This window comes from Xenopus tropicalis, chromosome 1 (assembly GCF_000004195.4).
Source record: "Xenopus tropicalis strain Nigerian chromosome 1, UCB_Xtro_10.0, whole genome shotgun sequence".
NCBI lineage: Eukaryota > Metazoa > Chordata > Amphibia > Anura > Pipidae > Xenopus > Xenopus tropicalis.
In genome coordinates, this window is record NC_030677.2 from 163,128,708 (window position 1) to 163,150,122 (window position 21,415).

Here is a 21,415-nt window from a genome sequence, read left to right on the forward strand (position 1 = left end):
TGTAGGGCTTTAAGATGAAGATAAACCTATTCCAATGTAAAACTTAATATGCAGTTTTTGACAATTTCTGGTCCTTATTTGTTGACGGTTAATGTCAGCGTATAGCCAGATTTAAAGAAGGTTATTAGTGTTAATAGCCCCAGACCGTAGTCATCTTTGTTCCTCCCATATGGTATATTGTCATTGTCTATCAACTAGCCCTGTAGCAGGCAGCTTAGCTACAGCTGCAATTATAAAGAATCAAATCTGTGATTTAGCCACAAGTTAGACATCTTTTAGCCTGGCATCTGCTTGTTGCTGTGAACAGTGACATATCAGAGGAAAAGCTAGTAGGCACACACTCTGTGAATGTCTGAGATATTGGATGATGCCAGAGAAAAGCTGTGTCAAGACTGCTCAGTTCTGTTGCTCATGCGCATTGGATCATTTCAAAAGCTGAGTTTGTATTCTGGTAGGTCGTGGTTTGTACGTTAGTTTTATCATGCAGAGGAGATTATAACCCTGTACTCTGACATTCCCTTTGTAGCTAAGGATTCAAGACTGCAAGATCAGAGGCAAAATTCCCCAGCTGCTTGCAGAGAAAATAGTAAACAAAGTGAATCTAGTTGTAGTAAAACTGAAAACAAAGGTAGGTTCAGTATGCTGTCTCATTGATTGGTTTGAATGTTCATAAGCAAGATAAGTGGGAAGTCGTAGTCAAATTCTTATGGTTATTGTTTGCATTCTTTATTATGTATTGTTTGTTTGGGCCTCCCCTCTTAAATTAGGAAAGTTTATTTCTTACATAAAAACATACACAGTGCATATTAACATCCAAAATTCTGGCTGAGATGTGAGTCAAAATTGTGTGCCAACAAACTTCACATTAATAGAACAATCTTTTTCCATTTACATAATAAAAATGTGCAGCTAAGAGGGATTTACCTCCGTCATCCTGCTGATCCCTCACTTCTGCACAGGTTTCCTTATATGATGTCATGCATAGTATTGGCAGCAGACTTAACTCCTATTGGCTGTGTTTCCTGTCAAATCGAAAATAACAGCATATCACAAATCTAACGCACGGAGTTAGTTTACCTATGTCATATCGAGGGAGAAATTAACCAATGACCTTTCAGATTATGCAGCTGGTTAGAGTGCACAAGCAACCAATGAATTGATCCAACAGGAAAAAAGTAAGGGCAAATCCTGAATGTGGTGATGTAAACGTATAGGAAATGTCAGGTTCAAAACAGGCCACGCCCATCCCTTTAGAAAACTGGTCAGACACCCAAGGACTGATTTAACAGGTATTTTATGGAAAATGGATTTTCTTCTAATACGCTGAGAGCATTGGTGGTGGTTTAATAATAAGATTTGAACATTGAAGGCGAGCAACACCTTTAAGAGTACACTAAATCTGTAAATTTTTAAGTTGTTTTTTCTGAATACTGTACAGTAGGATTCCCCAACATTTTTTACGCATGAGCCACACACAGATGCAAAAAGTGTTGGCAAACAACACAAGCATGAAAAAAGTTCATTGGAGATGTCAATAAGGGCTGTGATTGGCTATTTGGTTGCCCTATGTGGACGGCTAGCCTGTTAGATGCTCTGCTTGGAGTACAACTGTGTCTCTGTACTTCCAAAACGTGCAGCCAAGCCACAAATTTTTAATTTATACTTTAAGGCCACAGGGAGCAACATGAAAGGGGTGGCGAGCAACATGTTGCTCACAAGACACTTCGTTGGGATCATTGCTGTACAGGTATGGGAACGGTTATCCAGAAAGCTCTGAACCACTGGAAGTCTCTCTCTTATAGACTGCATTTGAATCTAATAATTCAAATTTTTTTTTTTTTGTCTATTTTAATAATAAAATGGTACCTTGGGAATCTCAACTAAAATATAATAAGCTATAAGAGATAATAATCCTTATTGGGGGCAAAACAATCCTATTGTGTTTAATGTTTAAATTTATTTTTGGGTTGACTAAAGGTATAACGATAAGTTTCCATACCTGTACTGAGTTCAAACCCTAATTTGGGTATTCTGATTTGAGGAAAATTGCGTTGGTTGTGGAAAAAACTTGTCATGTTAAGAATTTTCCTTTAGCGAAAGAGCTCTAAAATAAAAAAGCACAACGTGAAATTTTTTTTTTTTTTAGCAGATGTCTTGGGGGACATGAGCTGAAAATGAAGTTGCATTTAAAATTTAAAAGGGATCTATAGAAAAAATTAAAATTTTAAGCCTCACCTGACTGAAATACTATGCTTCTAATCAATTAAAAATTCTGTTCTGTTTCTGAAATTACTAAGTTACTCTTCAACCTCTCCTCTCATCATTTGTCTCCATTCTCTCTCTTCATGCAGTAGGTTGTCTGGTTTTGATTTAACAGTGGAATAAACCTACTTGTATTATAATGTAGCCACTTTATACCTCCTTAATATTGGAGTTATTACATTACACAGATATGGGATCTGTTATCTGGAAACCCAGATATTCAGAAAGTTACAAATTATGGGAAGGCCATTTTCCATAGACTCCATTTGAATGAAATAAATCAAAATTTAAAAGATTTACCCTTTCTCTGTTATAATAAACCTGTACCTTGTATAATATATAATTAATACTTATTGGGGCAAAACAATCCTATTGGGTTTAATGTTTAAATGATTCAATTTTAAATGTTACTGTTCCTTTATGTCTAGTAAAAAATAATAATTTATGGCAATATAATGTACTGTGCCCCTGCAGTGGTAAAAACTGTTTTGCTTCATGACTATAGTTTATTAAAAAAAAAAAGAAATTGCCATGAAGGCAGCTATTCAAGCACATGATACATAGTAAATAAGCTGTGCAGAAGCAGAATCCCACTGTATACTACAGAGCTTATCTGGTATGTGCTATGTAACCTGTGTCTTTACTCCTTTTCCAGCTTGAATGGCTGCCTCCATGGCTAACCAGCAGCTTATTTATATAAACTAAAGTTTCTAAAGCAAAGGCACTAGTTGTACCAGTGCAGTCCAACAGTACATTATATTTTAATTACTGAAAAACACTTTCATTTTTTGGTGTTTCTGTTCCTTAAAGGTATGGAGATCCAAATTATGGAAAGACCCCTTATACAGAATGCTTGGGACATGGAGCTTTCTGGATAACAGGTCACATACTAGTAGTCCATGTAGAATCTATTTCACTAACCATTTAATAACATTTACAGAGACTTTGAACATGTTTATATTTCCCTCCCTACTTAAATTAATTAACTTAGATTTTCTTGTTTTAAACTAGTATCTCCAATGGCTTCCGAACAAAGGAAACAGCTTGATGATTTAAAGAAATTTAAAAATGATTTTAGGGTAAGTTTCATGGACTTTTTTTTTTTTTTTTTGTACAATTTTATATCTCAAAGGTTATGCTGCATTCAGCACATATGCACACCATCTTGGACCCTATTTCACAACTGTCTTTGTCTTTAATGTAGAATTGAGAGGCACTTACTATGAGATGCTCATCCTCAAATTATCTTTTTCACTTTTATTATTATTGCTAAGTTAAGCTACAGACCCTGGAAAATCTCTAAAGCTGTGTTTCTAAACATTGCTGTATAAAACTCCCAAGGCCTGTAGGGCTGCTTTACATGGGAATTCCTACGCTTCCATATTCTTCTGTCACTATATAAATTTAAGGCATATTGAGTTATTTCCAACTCTACTCTGCAGAATTTTAAGGGCATATGTCCTGCTGACAATGTATTTTTTTATGCTTATTATCCCCATTACATCTTGAGGTACTAAGGTAGTAATACAGTCTGTCATTTCACTTAACCCTGTATGTGCTGCATTTTTTCTTTAAAGCAAAACTATACCCTTGGACATTGAAGGTCTGTCTAAAAATAATGCATCGTCTAAATAAACCATTTGAGAGTTCATTTTCCATTTATATTTAAATTAAATATTTTTTGCCACAGGTAACATATCTACACACATCTGCAATCTGCTTATGAAAGATCCTCTTTAATAGGCAATTATTATGGTAGTAATTGTGTGGTATTGTGGCTGATTTAATTGGTTCTGTTAAGCTCTGGCTAAAATTAGTAAGAAAAGGTGGTGGAAGTAATCCTCTATAGACCTAATTATCCATAAACTTGGGTTTGCAATAATTTGTAATTTACCATGGAAGTGGCAGACCTCTTCAAGAGAGAATATTGTAGCATCATTAAGTTAGAATGTAGGGCAGGTATAGTAAAATGAATGCAACATAGAGACCATAATGCACAAATAACCCTGTTTTATGATTTTCCATAATTAGCATATGGTCATATACTAAATATTTGAGAGAACTTGTTAAAATACCAACCTGATTGTGAAATCTTTAAAACGCATTCATTTTTTGGTGTTAATGTTCCTTTAAGTAATTAAAATGTAATGTGCTGGTAAAACTGGTGTGTTTGCTTCGATAACACTGCTATAGTTTTATATAAATAAGCTGTTGTGTAGTCATGGGGGCAGCCATTCAAGCTGGAAAAAAGAAAAGGTGCAGGTTTTACAATGGATAATCCCTGTAGAATGTTACCTGCTGCCCCCATGGCTCCACAGCAGCATATTTAAATAAACTATAGTAGTGTTTCTTAAGTAAACACACCGCTTTTACCAGTGCATGGCAACAGTATATTATAATTAAATTACTTTGATACATTTTAATTTTTTGGTGTTACTGTTCCTTTATTTATTTCCCTTTTAAATAAAGTGTCTGCATATAAGGTTGGCTAATTTCTGAAAAAAAAAGTGATACTAAATTCTGAATTTGGTTAATTTTTTATTAGGAGCAAACTGTCCTTATCTGTGTTTTCGGTTATATTTTTCAGCTACAGCCCAGCTCAAGTCCTGAAGCTTTAGATCACTTAACTATCAAAAATCGGGATAGTGTAGAAAAGCCAAGGGATCCAGTGAAGGAAAAAGTGGATGCAAATAATAAAGAATCAACAAGTGAAAGCAGCAGCAATGCTACCACTAGCAACAACAGCAGTAAGCCAAGCAGTCCCAGCATATCGCCATCCATTATCAGCAGTGGTTCTGAACACAAGAGAGGTCCAGAGGTAACATCACAAGGTGTGCAGACCTCTGGGCCTTCCAAACAGGATCGTGATGACAAGGATGACAGGAAGGAAAATGCTGCAGAGTGAGTCTTACGTTAATTTGTCAAACTACAGATGACTAGAAAGTGTTCAGATCTGTTTTAATTGTTTTCTTTTTTTCAAAGCACTTTATATTGGCTGCAGAGCCAAAAGGTAACACAAATGTTTGCTACACTGAATTTCTGTATTGTAGCTTTGTTTTATGTCTTTGTTGGTTTACATTAAATTTTTGGCTGTTGTATACCTGTTTTGTTTGCATTTAATTAACCTTTATGCCTTTCATGTTTAACTGAGGAAATTGGATGCTGTATGGGTGAATAACTTTTATTGGACCAAAATGTGACTGAATAGACAAACTCTAAAGTGAAGAAAAAAACAACCTTGTACAAATGTGTTCTCTAAACTCTCAGAAAAATTATGTTGCTCTAAACTGAATACTACCTTCATTTATAGATATATTCTTAAAGGGCCATTAAACCTTACATTTGTTTATAAGCCCAGTGAATAGGCCTTGCATTGAAAATGCTTTTTGTTATCACAAAATAATGCAGACTTTAAAAGGGTTTTCATTAAAATGCTGCCACCCTCCCCTGATGTTTTCCTGTCATTTAAATGGGCTGTGTTTTACCCGAGGCCTGTGATTAGCACTCCCAATATGCTTGACACATGTGCAATAGCCCTAAGCTTCTTGTATTATGCTGTCCAATATAAACCTAAGGTTGTGCCCTAGCAGGCAAGGAAAAGCTGTAATATTGCTGGAGCCAAGACAAGGGAAACAAGAACTGCCTTCAAAAACTTCTATGCATGACCATTGGTACCTTTTAGACACCTAATATGATAATAGTGATGAAAAAAATAAATATTTCATGTGCACTAACTTGGGGTATAAACATTTTAAAATAACTGGTCAGTGTTCACCCCTTTAAATATGACTGATCCAATAAGTTATTCAGCCTACAGCAGTCCTTCCCCACTAACCTCTTCACTGCAAAATCAGCAGAAGATGAGAAAATTCATACAACCTTACCTTCAAAAGAAACCACTTGTCAAAACTATCAATAGATCCAGATATATAGGCTGTTAAAATTATTGGCAAATCCTGTGTTTTTTTTTTTTTTTTTTTTAAGAGCTGACAATTAGCCATGGCTGCGGTGTAATTGGTAGCCTCAATGACTGAGGATCAGCTGATCTGCTGGCTCCTTTTGGGATTAATATTTGTCCGGTGCAGACCATGAAGCGGTTTTCAGCACAAATGCATACTTGTGCAAAATCCGGTCTGTGTGTCTGCACCCTGGCCAATACACAGTGTCTTTTGGTGCAAACACCGGAGCCAGTGTACGCCAGCAAATTTGGCTGATTCTTGCCCAGTATTTATATACACACTGAGAATCTGCTCCATGTGTGGCTGTAGCCTTAGATCAGTGCTGTCCAACTTCTACGGTGCCGAGGGCCGGAATTTCTCTAGCATACATGGTGGAGGGCCACTAATGGAAGCCAGTTTTTACCACTCCCCTTTTTGAAACCACACCCACTTCAAACCACACCTATTTTTTCACAATGGTGGTAGCACAGCAAAATCCCAAATGCTTAGTCCTTACTGTGGGGATATCAACCATCATTCATATGTGAAAGAATTATGTCATATTAAGATATACCGTTAAATTCCATATGCCTCCTCCTCCCCTGTGGATAGCAGAGAAACCCCCAGCACATAATTACACACTTTTGGGACCATTTAATGGCTATTTCCAACTGCTAACAAACTCCCAGAACAAACCCCCGCCAGGTTCACCTCCCATAAGCAGCATAGGGCAAGCAGAGTATGGCACACACAGGCAGCACTCTGCCTGTCCTATGCTGTCTGTGTGTGCCATACTCTGCCTGTCCTACCATGCCTGTGTGTGCCATACTCTGCCTTCCCTATGCTGCCTCTGTGTGCCATACTTTGCCTGCCCTACCCTGCCTGTGTGCCATACTCTGCCTGCCCTACCCTGACTGTGTGTGCCATACTCTGCCTGCCCTACTCTGCCTGTGTGTGCCATACTCTGCCTGCCCTACCCTTCCTGTGTGTGCCAAACCCTCCCTGACCTATGCTGCCTGTGTGTGCCATACTCTACCTGCCCTATGCTGGCTGTATGTGCCATACTCTACCTGCCCTATGCTGGCTGTATGTGCCATACTCTGCCTATGTCTGAGGTGTGAAGAAGTGAACAATGGGGGTGATTACAGCCTGAGCCTGAGGTGTGAACACTGCAGGGGGTGAACAATGCAGAGATTAAAAGGTGTGAAAAACACAGGGGATTACATATTTAAACAATACAGGGGGATTACAGCCTGAATCTGAGGTGAGAACCATGCAGGGGGGCAGTTAATCTCAGTACTGATACCATTTAATGCTTACTCAAAGGTAAGCCATCAAAGCAGCCAGACAGGTGGGGGGGCCACACAGAGGGGGGTCGCGGGCCGCATGCGGCCCGCGGGCCGCCAGTTGGACAGCACTGCCTTAGATGATAAAAAGTGTTTTGCAAATGGGCTGTTATACCATTGTACAGGTATAGGATCTTTAATCCAGATGCCCAGAAGATATGAATTAATGAAAGGCAATCTCCCATAGACTCAATTTTATGCAAATAATTAACCTTTTCCTTTTAAATTGTTTTTTTCTGTAGTAATAAGACTATGCATTTTACTTGATGGTAACTGCGCTACATGAATCCATATTGGTGGCAAACAATCCTATGAGTTTGTTTTTTTTTTTTTGTTTTTTTAGAATGTAGACTCATAGATATATTAACCAAAATGATCCCAAACATTCTGCATAGCAGGTGTCATACCTGTACTGTGGTACAGAATGTTTTTCTTGCAAAAAGCAGAGTCGGGGCAAAACAGGCACATACTTCTAGATACTTATACCATTGTATATGGAGAGACTTGGTAACTAAGGGGTATATTTATCATGCTGTGTAAAAAAAAAAAACTGTTGAAATCTAATTGCTGATTGCTTGCCCTGGGCAACATCACCAGTAAAGCTTAAATCCACTTTTTACACAGCATAATAAACATACCCCTAAGTGTTTTGGGTGCTTTCTACAAAACAAAACAAAAAAGTCGAGTAAAATGCACAAGTTTAAGTGTTATGTTGCACACAATTTGTCACATGTAAAATGTCTCCACCACTGGATACAAAACATCTGAAAATACCTTTTTTATATTGAGGCAAAAGGGAATTACTTGCTTGTAGCTGTGCAAAATTGCCCCATTGAATATAATCACTAACCTTGGACCCTTGAGGCAAGGGAACCCTAAATGAGATTGCAGCAGTAAAATAGTGTTACAGGCAGGTGTGAGTTGCAGCAAAGTGAAGTGCTGGCTGAGGGCATTATTATATTGAGCACTGTTTTCCCATTTTCTCTTGTGTTCTGGATCCATTGCGGCTGCCCTAGAAGGTTCACTTAAACAGTAGTGGAAGTTGGAACTTCGAGAGTAACTAATGTTCCAAGCCTTCCAAGATGTCCACAGCCACTCCCCATCTTGGACTTTTTAGGCCACCTTATGAGTGACAGCTTGTCAGCAGCCCAGAGGGCACTGAACACGAATATCAATACGCTGCATGTTCGTGTGTTGAAACTCCAAAATGCACACCAGACTTGATGCTTATTTCATATTTGTTAACTGCAGCACACTTGTAAAATATGAGAACTTTTGTACAAATTGAGCCTGTGGATGCAAGTCTTTTCACACTGTAGACCTGTATACTACACATCTCTTCAACATGCAGTACTAGTAATTTAATAAGGAAATCTGCTACAGAGAGTTGATATGGCAAAATGTTGATGCCCCCACCGCCCAGCAGAAGTATCTGCAATAGACCTAATATGTGCCATTCAGAGGAATGGGAAGTGGATATCAATGAACATGGTTTTTTTTGGGTGGTATTGCTTAAATCTTAAAAAAAAAAAAAAAAAAAAGTTGGCTTTACTTGGCCCCCGCCCCCATGTCATAAATGTTTTATGTTATGCTCTACTGTAAAAGTCTAATGGGGTTATGTGATAAAAGGCCCAGGTGCCATAATCCATAGCAGGTAGCATTTACTGGTCACACCTTTAACATATTTGCTGGTTACCTGTTTAAAAGCAAACTTCTTATTTGTTACTAAGGATTATTGCACCTGGGCACATTTAGTATAGATATGGGACCAGTTATCCAGAATGCTCGGGGCCTGGGGTTTTCCGGATAAGGGGTCTTTCAGTAATTCAGTTTTTATACCTGAAGTCTACTAAAAAAATATTTAAACAGTAATTAAACCCAATAGGATTGTTTTGGATCCAATAAGGATTCATTATATCTTAGCTGGGATCAAGTACAAGGTACTGTTTTATTATTACAGAGAAAAAGGAAATCATGTTGAAAAATAAGAATTATTTGCTTATAAGGGAGATGGCCTTTCCGTAATTTGGAACTTTTTGGATAATGGGTTTCCAGGTAAGGGGTCCAATAGCTGTACTTTTTATTATAGGAAGGGTTAGATCTGAACAGAGAAATATTGGGGAACAAAATAAGAACACATACAGTGTTTTAATCTCTGTGATGGGTATTGTTGGTAATCACAGAAGGCCAGTTCCTTCTCTGTAGGTCGTTTCCATTCACCAGAATAGGAAGCAACTGTTTTGGCTGTTCAGGATATTTTGATAGTCTCATCCTTAGGGGACAATGATCATCAGGCTGTTGTGGGTTGTAAAATCGCCATTCGTTTTCTTTCCACATGCTGTTACATTAGGGAGTAATACTGTTTAATCCTAGGGGGGAAGGGCACATGAGAATATTTTTTTTTTTTTTTTTTTTTTTTAATTTGTGGTCTGGTCACCTCAGGGCTAAGATTCAGCTTGAGTGAGCAACTATATTGCAAAGATGAGATTTTGGGTGCTTTGTTTGGCTGCACTTCAGTGACTGTCCTGTGGTTGGCATACTATTCCCTACATGTGTACTTTAAAAAATCCAGCAGAATTTTGCCTAGAACAAGGGAACACATGCTGGCATATGTTAGTAGTATTTGTTTTTTACAAGCAGTTAACAATCAAGACTTGTATCTGCTGCTTCTATGCCTGGAATAGTATTCCAGTACTTGCCCCTGCCATGTGTCCAAACATGCCTTTAGTGATGTTAGACTATTCTTCTGGGCTGCTAGACCATGCTTTTGTAAGGAGGCTTGAATACTTTTGACATCGATAAAAGATACATGTACATCGGTATTGCTAAAAATGCCCCCTTGCCCAACCAAGTGGTAAATATGAGAATAGTACAGGTATAGGACCCGTTATCCAGAATACTCGGGACCAAGGGTATTCCGGATAAGGGGTCTTTCCATAATTTTGGATCTCCATACCTTAAGTCTACTAAAGCAGCGTTTTTCAACCACTGTTCCGCGGCACACTAGTGTGCCGCGAGATGTTGCCTGGTGTGCCGTAGGCAGGGCACCAATGTACTAGGGGGGCACTGCTCTTGGCACCAATGTACTAGGGGGGCACTGCTCTTGGCACCAATGTACTAGGGGGGCACTGCTCTTGGCACCAATGTACTAGGGGGGCACTGCTGCTGGGCACCAATGTACTAGGGGGGCACTGCTGCTGGGCACAGAGTTAAATTTTTTAACATTTTCTAATGGTGGTGTGCCTCGTGATTTTTTTCATGAAACAAGTGTGCCTTTGCCCAAAAAAGGTTGAAAAACACTGTACTAAAGAATCAATAAAATATTAATTAAACCCTATGGGATTGTTTTGCATCCAATAAGGATCTATATCTTAGTTGGGATCAATTACAAGGTACTGTTTTTTATTACTACAGAGAAAAAGGAAATCCGTTTTAAAATTCTGAATTATTTGATTAAAATGGAGTCTATGGAAGACAGGCATTGCGTAATTTGGAGCTTTCTGGATAACTGTTTTCCGGATAAGGTATCCAATACCTGTACTCAATAGTATAAATCTGGCTCAACAGTTGCTTTTATAAAGCGCTGCCTCCTTCTGAAAGCTGAGATGGCGCCTACACTCCAATGTTACAACTAAATACATTTGTTGGTTCAAGAATAAAGGTTTAAATGGTAGAGGGAATTATTTGCTGTGTAATGTGTGTGTGTGTGTGTGTGTGTGTGTGTGTGTGTGTGTGTGTGTGTGTGTGTTATATATATATATTATAGTATGTGTGTGTGTGTACACTATATTTTAAAAATGGTGTAAAATGTAGGAACACTTACAACCAGGGGATGTAAAATTGAGCTTTACTGTACGTCAGATACTTTTTAAAAAAGTGAATGCTTCTTTCATTATAGCTAGCCTTTCAGAGGAATGCACTAATATGGCCCTCAGCCTGAAATCTCACAAACAGAGCAAGATGAGCACTTTTGTTATCGCTAATTTCCGGTGTTATGTGGTGTGTCTCTAGACAAATGGCCACATCACAGTATTGCAATGTGGGTAGCTTAAAGGAACAGTAACACAAATTTTTTTGAAGAGCTTTAAAGTAATTTAAAATATAATGTACTATTGCTCTGCACTGGTACAACTGGTATGTTTGCCTCAGAAATGCTACTATAGTTTATATAAATACCCTGCTGTGTAGCCCCGGGGTGCAGCCATTCAAGCTGGAAAAAAGGAGAAAATGCACAGGTAAGGGCTCTGGCACACGGGGGGATTAGTTGCCAGCGACAAAACTCCCTGTTCGCGGGCGACTAATCTCCCCGAGTTGCCATCACCTGCCATCCCACCAGCAAAAATGTAAGTGGGATGGCACACGCAGCGGCGCGATTTCGGCAAATTGCCGAAGTTGCCTCGCAAGGCTTTTTCGGCGATTTGCCGGAATCGCAATGCCGCGTGTGCCATCCCACCGGCGACTTACATTTTCGCGGGTGGGATGCCAGGTGATGGCAACTCGGGGAGATTAGTCACCCGCAAACAGGGAATTTTGTCGCGGGCGACTAATCTCCCCGTGTGCCAGAGCCCTTACATTGCAGATAAGATAAGCTGTAGATATGTGTATTTATGCTGAAAATGCATATCCTTACTGTCCCTTATTAATTCACTTTTACAGTGCCTGGGAAAACTGCCTTGTAAATAGCCTGTGCTGGTACTGTACTTATATTTTACTAACTGCTGGTACTTTATCTTCACAGGCAAGTGAGAAAGTCTACTCTGAATCCAAACGCGAAGGAGTTCAATCCCAGATCATATGCTCAAGTAATTATTTCTCTAAATTTCAATATGGAATGTAGAATTCATAAAGTATACGCGAAGTAAAGTTTGCCAAGTTCCTGTTTAATGCTGAGGATAATTTAGTCTTTGGCTCACCGTGACAGCAGACCAAAAAAAAAAGATTATGGGTAGTGTTTGCAACTGGTCCTTTTTGGTTTTTTTTATTGTAGCATTTTAATTTTTGCTTAAAGTTTTTAGCTTTTTGTTCAGCAGCCTTTCAGCTTGGAACTAATTAGCTTTATAGGGTTGCTTCAGTCTCTCATTCAAATCAGTCTCTGGCTGCTAAATAGGAGAGGGTCTGAGGTCTGACACCTTTCCCTCATTGGTCCTGGCTATTTAGCTTACTTCAGTTTCCAGCAAGCTACCGCTTGATAGAGAACCAAAGAAGGCAAGATTCCCAGGCCCAGAGCCCTTACAACACACCATACCCTTAATGTTGCTAGGTATTTAGCGGTCTTGTTGCCTACTTTATGGTCCTAGTGCTAACTGTCTGGAAAGTGATCAGGGGTGTGTTTGTAAGGAGGGGCTAGCAGGTAGGGTTGAGTCTGGTGTGAATGGCATATTCACTTTCAGTTATTCAGTTTAGCCACACTTATTTTGTTTGCTGATAAGCAGTATGCCTAAGGCCCTGGTCACACGGAGCACTGGCTCGCTTCTCTCAGCATGAATTTTGTTGGAGAGTGAAGTGCATCTGCTATCTTCCGCAGCTTTGGATAGCTTCACTGACCGACACGGCTTCGGACTGAGTGCAACTATACACAGTGGAGATTGGACCCAAAATCCCTACTTTCGTGTTTTTTGGGCCGATCTCGACTCCATGTAGGTTCATTTAGGCCGAAGCTATGTCTGTTGGCATAGTCAAACTGAGCTGTAGAAGAGAACAGATCCACTTTTCTGAGAGAAGTAGAGCCAACACTTTGTTTTGCACAGAAGGCTTAGGCCCTGATCACCCAACCTAAACCAAAATATTTTACATTTATTTAATATAATGTAAACCATTGCATTATTTTTACTGACCAGGCTGGTAAAATACTGGTCGTGTAGCAACCACACATAAGATGAATTTTGTGGTATGTTTCCTAAGATGTTTCCATTGTAATTGCAGATAAGTTACACAGAAAAATGAGTGCATGTAAAATCTTTTGTTTTGCTGTAGCCCAAGCCTTCAACAACACCAACCTCACCTCGTCCCCAAACTCAGCCAAGTCCATCAGTGGTTGGACATCAGCAGCCAACGCCTGTGTATACCCAGCCAGTATGTTTTGCACCGAATATGATGTATCCAGTTCCTGTGAGCCCTGGAGTTCAGGTAATCATTCACCTGATCTAATTGGTCATTTTGGATGTCAAAAAATAAATATTGACATTTCTTTTGCACCCATTTGTAGAACACACAAAGTGGGAACTCATTCTGACAAGGATGTAAATTGCTAAGCAGTAATTGATTGTTAGCAGTTACCCAGCCATAGTTTATTCTTAAATGAGCATACATTGAAAAACAACAGTGTTGGAATTAGAAACCAGGAACTGCAATTCCCAGCATTTGTGATTGGCAGTTAAGGGTTATGAATGGTTGTGTAGTTGCTGGAATGATGCCAAGTATATTAATGACTTGTCACATGACATGAATAGGGGTGGGCTCTCTTTGAAACTAGCTGGGAACACCAATACACTTGCCCCATTTGTTTTTAGAAGGGTTTATTTCATTTGCTTTCCATCATAAAGATACTGTATGATTTCTGCTTTATTGGGTTAATCAAGTTCCACCCTGCACAAGAAACCATAGGTCAGTGCTGTCACAGAATGGGCGAATGGGAAGCAAAATTTACAGCTACTAACATCACTTGGGGTCACTACCTATTTTTAGGGCTGCATGAAGAGTTCTGTCATAGTAAGCTCATTTGTAAGAGTGGCTATGACTAAAGCTGGATTTATGTTTTTCTACAACTTTTGGCAGGACCAATTAGTAATTATATATATATATATATATCTATTATTTCAGCCATTATACTCCATTCCAATGACTACAATGCCAGTGAACCAGGCCAAGACTTACAGAGCAGGTAAAGGTGAGACAGTGACATCTGAATTGCGTGCATGCTGCATGATTTTTTGGGAAGAATATTTTAGATGTGTGTGCATTGTATACATGTCTAGTAGGTTTTTTTTTTTTTTTTCTACATTGAAAGCAAATGTCTTCCAATGCGTGTTTTGTAAACAAAGTATTGCCCTCATTTTTTTGAAACAGCCTTCTTAGCCATTTAATGAAAGTTAATTACACTAAAGAGCTTACTGTCATATATAAAGAATCTGCTCTTGTAAGTACATTCCCATCACTGTTCACTGCTTGGATGAACACAATTTAGGGTCTGCTCGTTACGGTTTCCTTCTTGCTGCCACAAGTACAGAACTGCCCAACTAGAAACCGCTCCACATAGTACCATTTACAATTCAAGACTGAGCCTTTTATTAACAATAAAGTTGACTGATTAAAAACTGGGCACCTGTAAAATAGGCTCATATGTCATGGATGCTTTGCAGTTCTGATTAATACTAGAGATGGCTTCTATTAAGCATGCATCTGAAAATAATTGTTAGGCTGTGCAACATGTGGTGTTTATAAGTGTCCATGTTTAAAGGAACACTTCAGTGTAAAAATTAAACTGGTTAAAATGGATAGACTGCAAAATGAAAAAAATATTTCCAATATTTCAAAGATGTAATTTATAAAGACTGAAGTGAGTGGATGTCTAATGTAATAGCCGGAACATCCTGCTTTCAGGTCTCTAACCTCTTAGTCAGTGACTTAAAGGGGGGCCACATGGGACATAACTGTTCAGTTAGTTTGTGAGCACACAGGTCAGATTCAAATGCAAACTAACTGAACAGTTATGTCCCATGTGTTAAAGTAAAATCAGTCTACATAATTTCATAAAGCTTTATTTTTTTGTCCACAGTGTGTTTTGTGTGTTATCTAAAGTTTCATTGAATGCAATAGATTGGGTGGGGTTTTGTTAAAAGAACAGATAAAAGATGGCTGAGCACAGCAGAACTGATAGCAACATGTTACAGTGAAACTAGGCCTGCATGCATGTAAATTATACATGTTATGTTACCAGGAATACATGTTATGTTACCAGGAATACTTATGGTAATTCAGTGTGTTTCACTCTGAAAATTTTTTTAGTGTCACATCAGAATATTAAGTGTAGATTGATAATATTTAATGAAAACGTTGGGCAGCCGCAGGAGTCAGTCCCTATGCTCTAAACAGCCTTTCCCTGTCCCTGCACTCAGCCATTGTGTCAACTCCAAAAATCCACTGTGAATGCCTGCACCCGGGCAGACAAAGAGGCTTTGGGTGCTGGAACATGGAAAGGCTAATTAAGACTATACGGATCCACCTGTGTGGCTGTAGTGTAATGAGGGATCACTGTATATCAATACACATTAGAGCAGTGGTTCTCAACCTGTGGGTCAGGACCCCTTTGGGGGTCGAAGAACCCTTTCACAGGGATCACCTAAGACCATCAGAAAACACATATTTTCGATGGGTTTAGAAATAATTTTATGGTTGGGGGTCACCACAACATGATGAACTGTATTAAAGGGTCACAGCATTAGGAAGGTTGAGAACCACAGCATTCGAGGTTGCTAATCAAAGTATTTTTCTTGTTTAGTACCCAATATGCCCCAGCAACGGCAAGATCAGCACCACCAGAATACAATGATGCATCCAGTATCTGCAGCAGGACCACCAATAGTTGCTACCCCACCTGCCTATTCTGCCCAGTATGTGGCTTACAGCCCTCAACAGTTTCCTAATCAACCACTTATGCAGCATGTACAGCACTATCAGTCACAGGTAACCTTCAGCTTTATTTCTTTTTTTTTTTTTTTTTCTTTTGAATGTTACTACAGTATACTTGAATATATTTTTATATATAAAATATTACATACCTTGTTTTTATTTTAATCCATGTTTCTTTATCAAAATTGGTCACACTGATATCACAGTCATGAGTATTGTCATGAGTCTTCGCATTACAACTAACCAAATTAACTAATTAATGCTCTTAGTTCTCAGGTTTTTGCGGATATGGTGGTAATAATGTGGTTATGTTTTAGAATGGACCACCTTTAGTGGAAAGCTAGTGTATGATTTCATGAATTAAAATGCATCATGCAGCGATTACGAACACGGCATTGCCTGTGTGTGTGTGCGTAAACAAGCTGTGACACTCCACTCACAAGTGTGAAGCATGCAAGAACTTGGCATGTATGTACATAATATTGCGTAATGCTGCACATTACAAGACCCACTCATCCATTGCGCAGCTTGAAAAAGGATAACTTTGCACATACTGCAGTGTACCTGTTCCTTCTTAGAGCACCAGCCATACCTGGCTCTCCTAAACAGGTACATTGTGTGGTGGGGTCACTGAAGCTTGCATTGTGCAGTGACGCTCTGGCTTGCCATGTTCCATTGCATTATATTATTGGTATGATGTGCAGTTCTTTGTATAGCCTTTGTTATTCGGCATCTGTCCAATGTCAGAAGAACTAGGAATCCCAGCCATTTGAAAAGCACAAAATGTTTTCTTTTTAAGTCTCTCCTATTAAATTTTGCAGGTCTAAATTAAATTGGCCCAGTCACTTCTTTTACTTTTTTTTTGCAACTTTTAAAAAAAATAATTTTAAAATGTTTCTTTTTTCCAATTTATTTTATTTATTTAAAATATATCTTTCCACTATTTTGTGTATTTCAGCACCCACATGTATATAGTCCTGTGATACAGGGGAACACAAGAATGATGGCACCACCATCTCATGCACAGGCTGGCCTTGTATCCTCCTCCGCTGCACAGTATGCCACTCCTGAACAAACTCATACCATGTATGGTAAGTACCCAAATATGCAAACTAATCTGCTGTAAACTGTTTATTGCAAAATGTGTTTTTTCTGTTGATCTGTCAATTGTTGAAATTTGAAGCAAACTTGAAAATTATTTGGCCCAGTTAGTATTTTAAGAAGGTTGGACACACTTGAGTTAGGCAGTATTTACTAAAACTATGGTGTTAAATGCATGCCAGTATTTATTCTTTGTTGGGTAGATTAGTGAGTTCAAGCCAACCTGAAGATTAAAAAAAAAAATGCACTGCCTTTTGGTTTAAAATAAGGAATGGATTGTAACTGGAATGCAACTGCACCAGTAGCAAACTGTAGGTATGGGCTCTGTTGTCTGGAATGTTAGGGACCTAGAGTGTTCTGGATGGGGGATTGTTCAGTGATTTTGACCACTACAACTTAAGTCTGCTAAAAATCCTTTAAACATGAAGTAAACCTAGTAGGATTATTTTGTCACTAATATGGATTCATGCAGCCGAGTTACCATTAAGTACAAGCTACTGATTTATTATTTGCTTAATATTGAGTCTATGGGAGATGTCCTTCCTGTAACCTGCAGTTTTCTCAATAACCGTTTTTTTCAGATAAGGCATGTCATCCCTATACCTTTACACTGTTATAAATATGCAACCATGGTCTGGTCACAGTGCATCCCTTGATAAATATTACTCTAACATTAAGTGCTGTTTTTATTGGGGGATAAATATATTAATGGGTACAGAGTGTTACACCTCCATTGTTCGTTTAACATGCATGGTAACATCCGTAGACCTTTTTGTCTTTAGAAAATGGTACAGTTTTCAATTTTTTTTTTTTTTTTTTTTTTTTATACTTTTAGTTTCAACTAGCTCATTAGCACAGCAGTATGCTCACCCAAATGCAGCCCTGCACCCACACCCACCTCATCCTCAGCCTTCAGCAACTCCTACCGGCCAACAGCAAAGTCAACATGGGGGAAGTCACCCAGCTCCAAGTCCAGTTCAGGTGAGCTAATGGAGTTGTTTGAACGTGCATCTCTTGAACTTTGTGTGTGTTTCTGATACTGTATGTTGTGGTCTTAGTCGATGGTGAAGGAGAGGATGCTCGTAAGTTTACTTCCTTTCCAGTAAATTGTTAGATTTTCTATATTTTCCATATTTAACAAGCCACCCCCAGTTTCCCTATGTCCTATTGCTGGGTATGGTATAAATTTTGAATCTTAACTGGCCATTTTAATAGATTTCATGTCTTACTGTGCCTCTTTGCCTTTGGATGAATACATCATCCAGTCACTGCCCCAGTGGAGCCTACAGTCTAAGGTCTCTATCACATTCACTATGGTCAGTTTAGAAGGAACCAGTTGATCTGCCTGTATGTTTGAGTGTGGGAGGAAACCTACACATATTTACAAACTTCTTAATTTGCACCTTTTTAGGGGGTGTTGTCACACTTAAATTTTTAAATAAATTCTTATCTTATTGTGTAATTGTTTGCCTGCCTGCCTGTATGTATGAATAAATTAATATATTCCTAAACCCCCCCCCCCCCCCCCTTGCTTTGCTAAATGATTACAGCACCATCAACATCAGGCATCACAAGCTCTGCATCTGGCTAACCAACAGCAGCAGTCTGCAATTTACCATGCAGGACTTGCTCCAACGCCCCCTGCCATGACACCAGGCTCCAACGCACAGTCCCCACAAAGCAGCTTCCCAACTCAACAGACTGTGTTTACCATTCACCCATCACATGTCCAAGCAGCATATACCAATCCGCCTCACATGGCCCATGTGCAACAGGTAATCAGTTATGTGTAATTTCATAATGGTATAAATAATCCGTGTACAATGCAATAATTGTTGGTCTTCAAAGCTCTTCAAGCTTTAATCTGTGTCTCATCTATCTATCTCTATATATCTATCTATCATCTATCTATCTCTCCTTTAAATATGTTTGTAACATGAGAGATATTCTGGAAACAGACCTGTGATGTTATCTGATAAAAAATATTTCATGCATTTTGTGATCAGAATAAAATCCTTTTTTTTATAAAAGGGGTTACCGGTAAGTGAAGACAGTAGTAATAACACACCTGGGATTTTCTCTGGTTATAGTGCAACATTTATACATTCCTATAAATGTATTAATGCAGGCACATGTACAGTCTGGAATGGTTCCTTCTCATCCAACTGCTCATCCCATGATGTTGATGACTGCTCAACCACCTGGGGGGCCTCAAGCTGCTCTTGCTCAAAGTGCCCTACAGCCCATTCCTGTCTCAACTGCACACTTTTCCTATATGACACATCCTCCAGGTTAGTAGTTTGGCCTCTTATGTGGCCATGAGCATTAGTCAAAACTGAGGAAATGGTTATGTTTTTTTCGCTTCAGTTATTCTTGCCATAATGGCAAGGCAGTTTTAAACACTCCTGCTGTTGAACCTTTTTATAAAGCTGCTGCTAAAGAACTTCTGAGTATCAGCCTTTTCTCTGGTGACTTTTGTCTGTAAACCCATTCTAATGACTTCACTGGTATGTGAAAATGGCTTACAGATCATAACTGCAAACAGTTAACTTTGAGTAGCTATTACTTGCTCAAGCATGAAGACGGTGCTGCACAAATTCCAACAGAACAGAATAGGAATGGAGCTTACAACCATCGTCACCATAAGTGAGCACTGAAATGAACACAGCCTGGCTGAGCTGTTACAGAAAAGCTATTGTGTAGCAGCTTTTCAAAAGTAACGGCAGAGAAGATTTATTTCAAAGTTGGTTTTTATTTGCCCTTTAAAAACTCTGTAGTCTTCATTTTGTAGAAAATGTATTCTATTTGCATGAATTTACAGTTGTCTATTTTATTTAATATTTTATATTCAAACCATGTCTCTGTTATCTTTTCACAAAGTGCAAGCACACCACCAGCAGTAGCTGTGAATCTGGAGGAGAAATTATGAAAAGGCTGGAACCCTCCCACCACTTTGCTTCTCTTCACTGGAGGCGTCTGACACCTAGTTTCTCGTTTTTGTTAAATTGATTTCTTGTAACATCAAATAGGAATGCTAACTGATCATCTTGCAGTGGGAAGCTTGGGACCGAGCAGAGGCATGTCGGAGGTCACAGGCTATTCGCTGCGTCAGTCCTCCAAAAGCCCTGTCTTTGCTTGCTGATAACTGGAAGTTATTTATTTCTAAAGGCCCTTCTAAGTTATGAACTCATCAGCTAGCAAAGGAAGTAACACAAGATTCTTGCTGCTATCTTCACCTTCAAAAAAAAAAAAATCAAGACTCTAAACCCCTTTTACGTCTAACTAAACTTGAAACCAATTCAGTAAAGATTCTTATTGTCAAACCGATGGATTATTATTTATGAATCAGGTTTGATGATGCAGCTGCTGTATTATAGCAGTGGTATAACTTTTAAGTTAAAAAAAAAAATCTTTTACTTTGTAGATAATATAAAATAAAACCAAAAAAAAATTAAAAATTAAAAAAGTTTTAAAAACTGACATTTGCTTTGTGTTTTTAATAAGTGTTCTGTGTAACTTTCTGTTTAAAAGCCATGATATTCTGCAGCAAGTATTTTAGAGCCATGGTGCCTAATGCCTGCCATTCTCACATTATAAGAGAAGAGACAATGCCAAGAATTGAGTGGTCTCTTCCTGTTCCTGTTGGGAAAACACTGACTAATTCCTCCTATGCAGATTAAAAATGCATTTTAATCCAGTCAGGTCAGTGCTGTTTGGCTTTTATGCCAGATTGTACCAGCATTTCACTACCCTTCTGAGTCATGCAGTTGGAAGTCCTAATCAGGGTCAGACTAGGCCAGCAGGACACCAGTAAAAAAGCCCGACCCTTGTGTACCCACCGGCACAGACTTCCTGCGCCATACCTTTTACCTCCTTCTTGAGGCTGTGATTGGCAGTGGAGATCACTGCTGGTCATGGCCTCAAGGAGGAGGTAAGGTACGGTGTTGAAGACTGGAGGCAGGTTTGGCACATGAAGGTAGGAATTTGAGATTGGGTTGGAGGGTCCCTGACAGGGCCACCGCTCCCTATAAGCAGAGTACTCAGTCTGCATAGGGCACCAACTCCCAGGGGGGCACCATCCCAGCAGCTCCAAAAAAAAAACATTTCTATATATTATAACATACCCCCCAACATTGTCCC

The 21,415-nt window shown here is 38.9% G+C and overlaps 1 protein-coding gene across 4 annotated transcripts in view; it reads left to right on the forward strand.

Annotated features, from left to right (window-relative positions):
* The window catches only part of atxn2 (ataxin 2), a 52,568-nt gene extending 31,870 nt beyond the window's left edge, over positions 1-20,698 (forward strand). For 2 of the 4 annotated variants that reach the window (XM_002937696.5, XM_004910508.4), the window contains 12 exons: positions 527-628; positions 3,274-3,341; positions 4,850-5,163; positions 12,285-12,348; positions 13,520-13,672; positions 14,366-14,432; positions 16,044-16,228; positions 17,133-17,265; positions 18,111-18,256; positions 18,826-19,050; positions 19,404-19,566; positions 20,156-20,698. In XM_002937696.5, the coding sequence (XP_002937742.3) occupies positions 527-628; positions 3,274-3,341; positions 4,850-5,163; positions 12,285-12,348; positions 13,520-13,672; positions 14,366-14,432; positions 16,044-16,228; positions 17,133-17,265; positions 18,111-18,256; positions 18,826-19,050; positions 19,404-19,566; positions 20,156-20,178 (1,643 nt within the window). In that variant the 3' untranslated portion in view covers positions 20,179-20,698. The remainder of the gene's footprint in view (positions 1-526; positions 629-3,273; positions 3,342-4,849; positions 5,164-12,284; positions 12,349-13,519; positions 13,673-14,365; positions 14,433-16,043; positions 16,229-17,132; positions 17,266-18,110; positions 18,257-18,825; positions 19,051-19,403; positions 19,567-20,155) is intronic. The other 2 variants (XM_004910507.4, XM_018090560.2) reach the window with 2 other exon arrangements.
* The last annotated feature ends 717 nt before the right edge of the window (positions 20,699-21,415 follow it).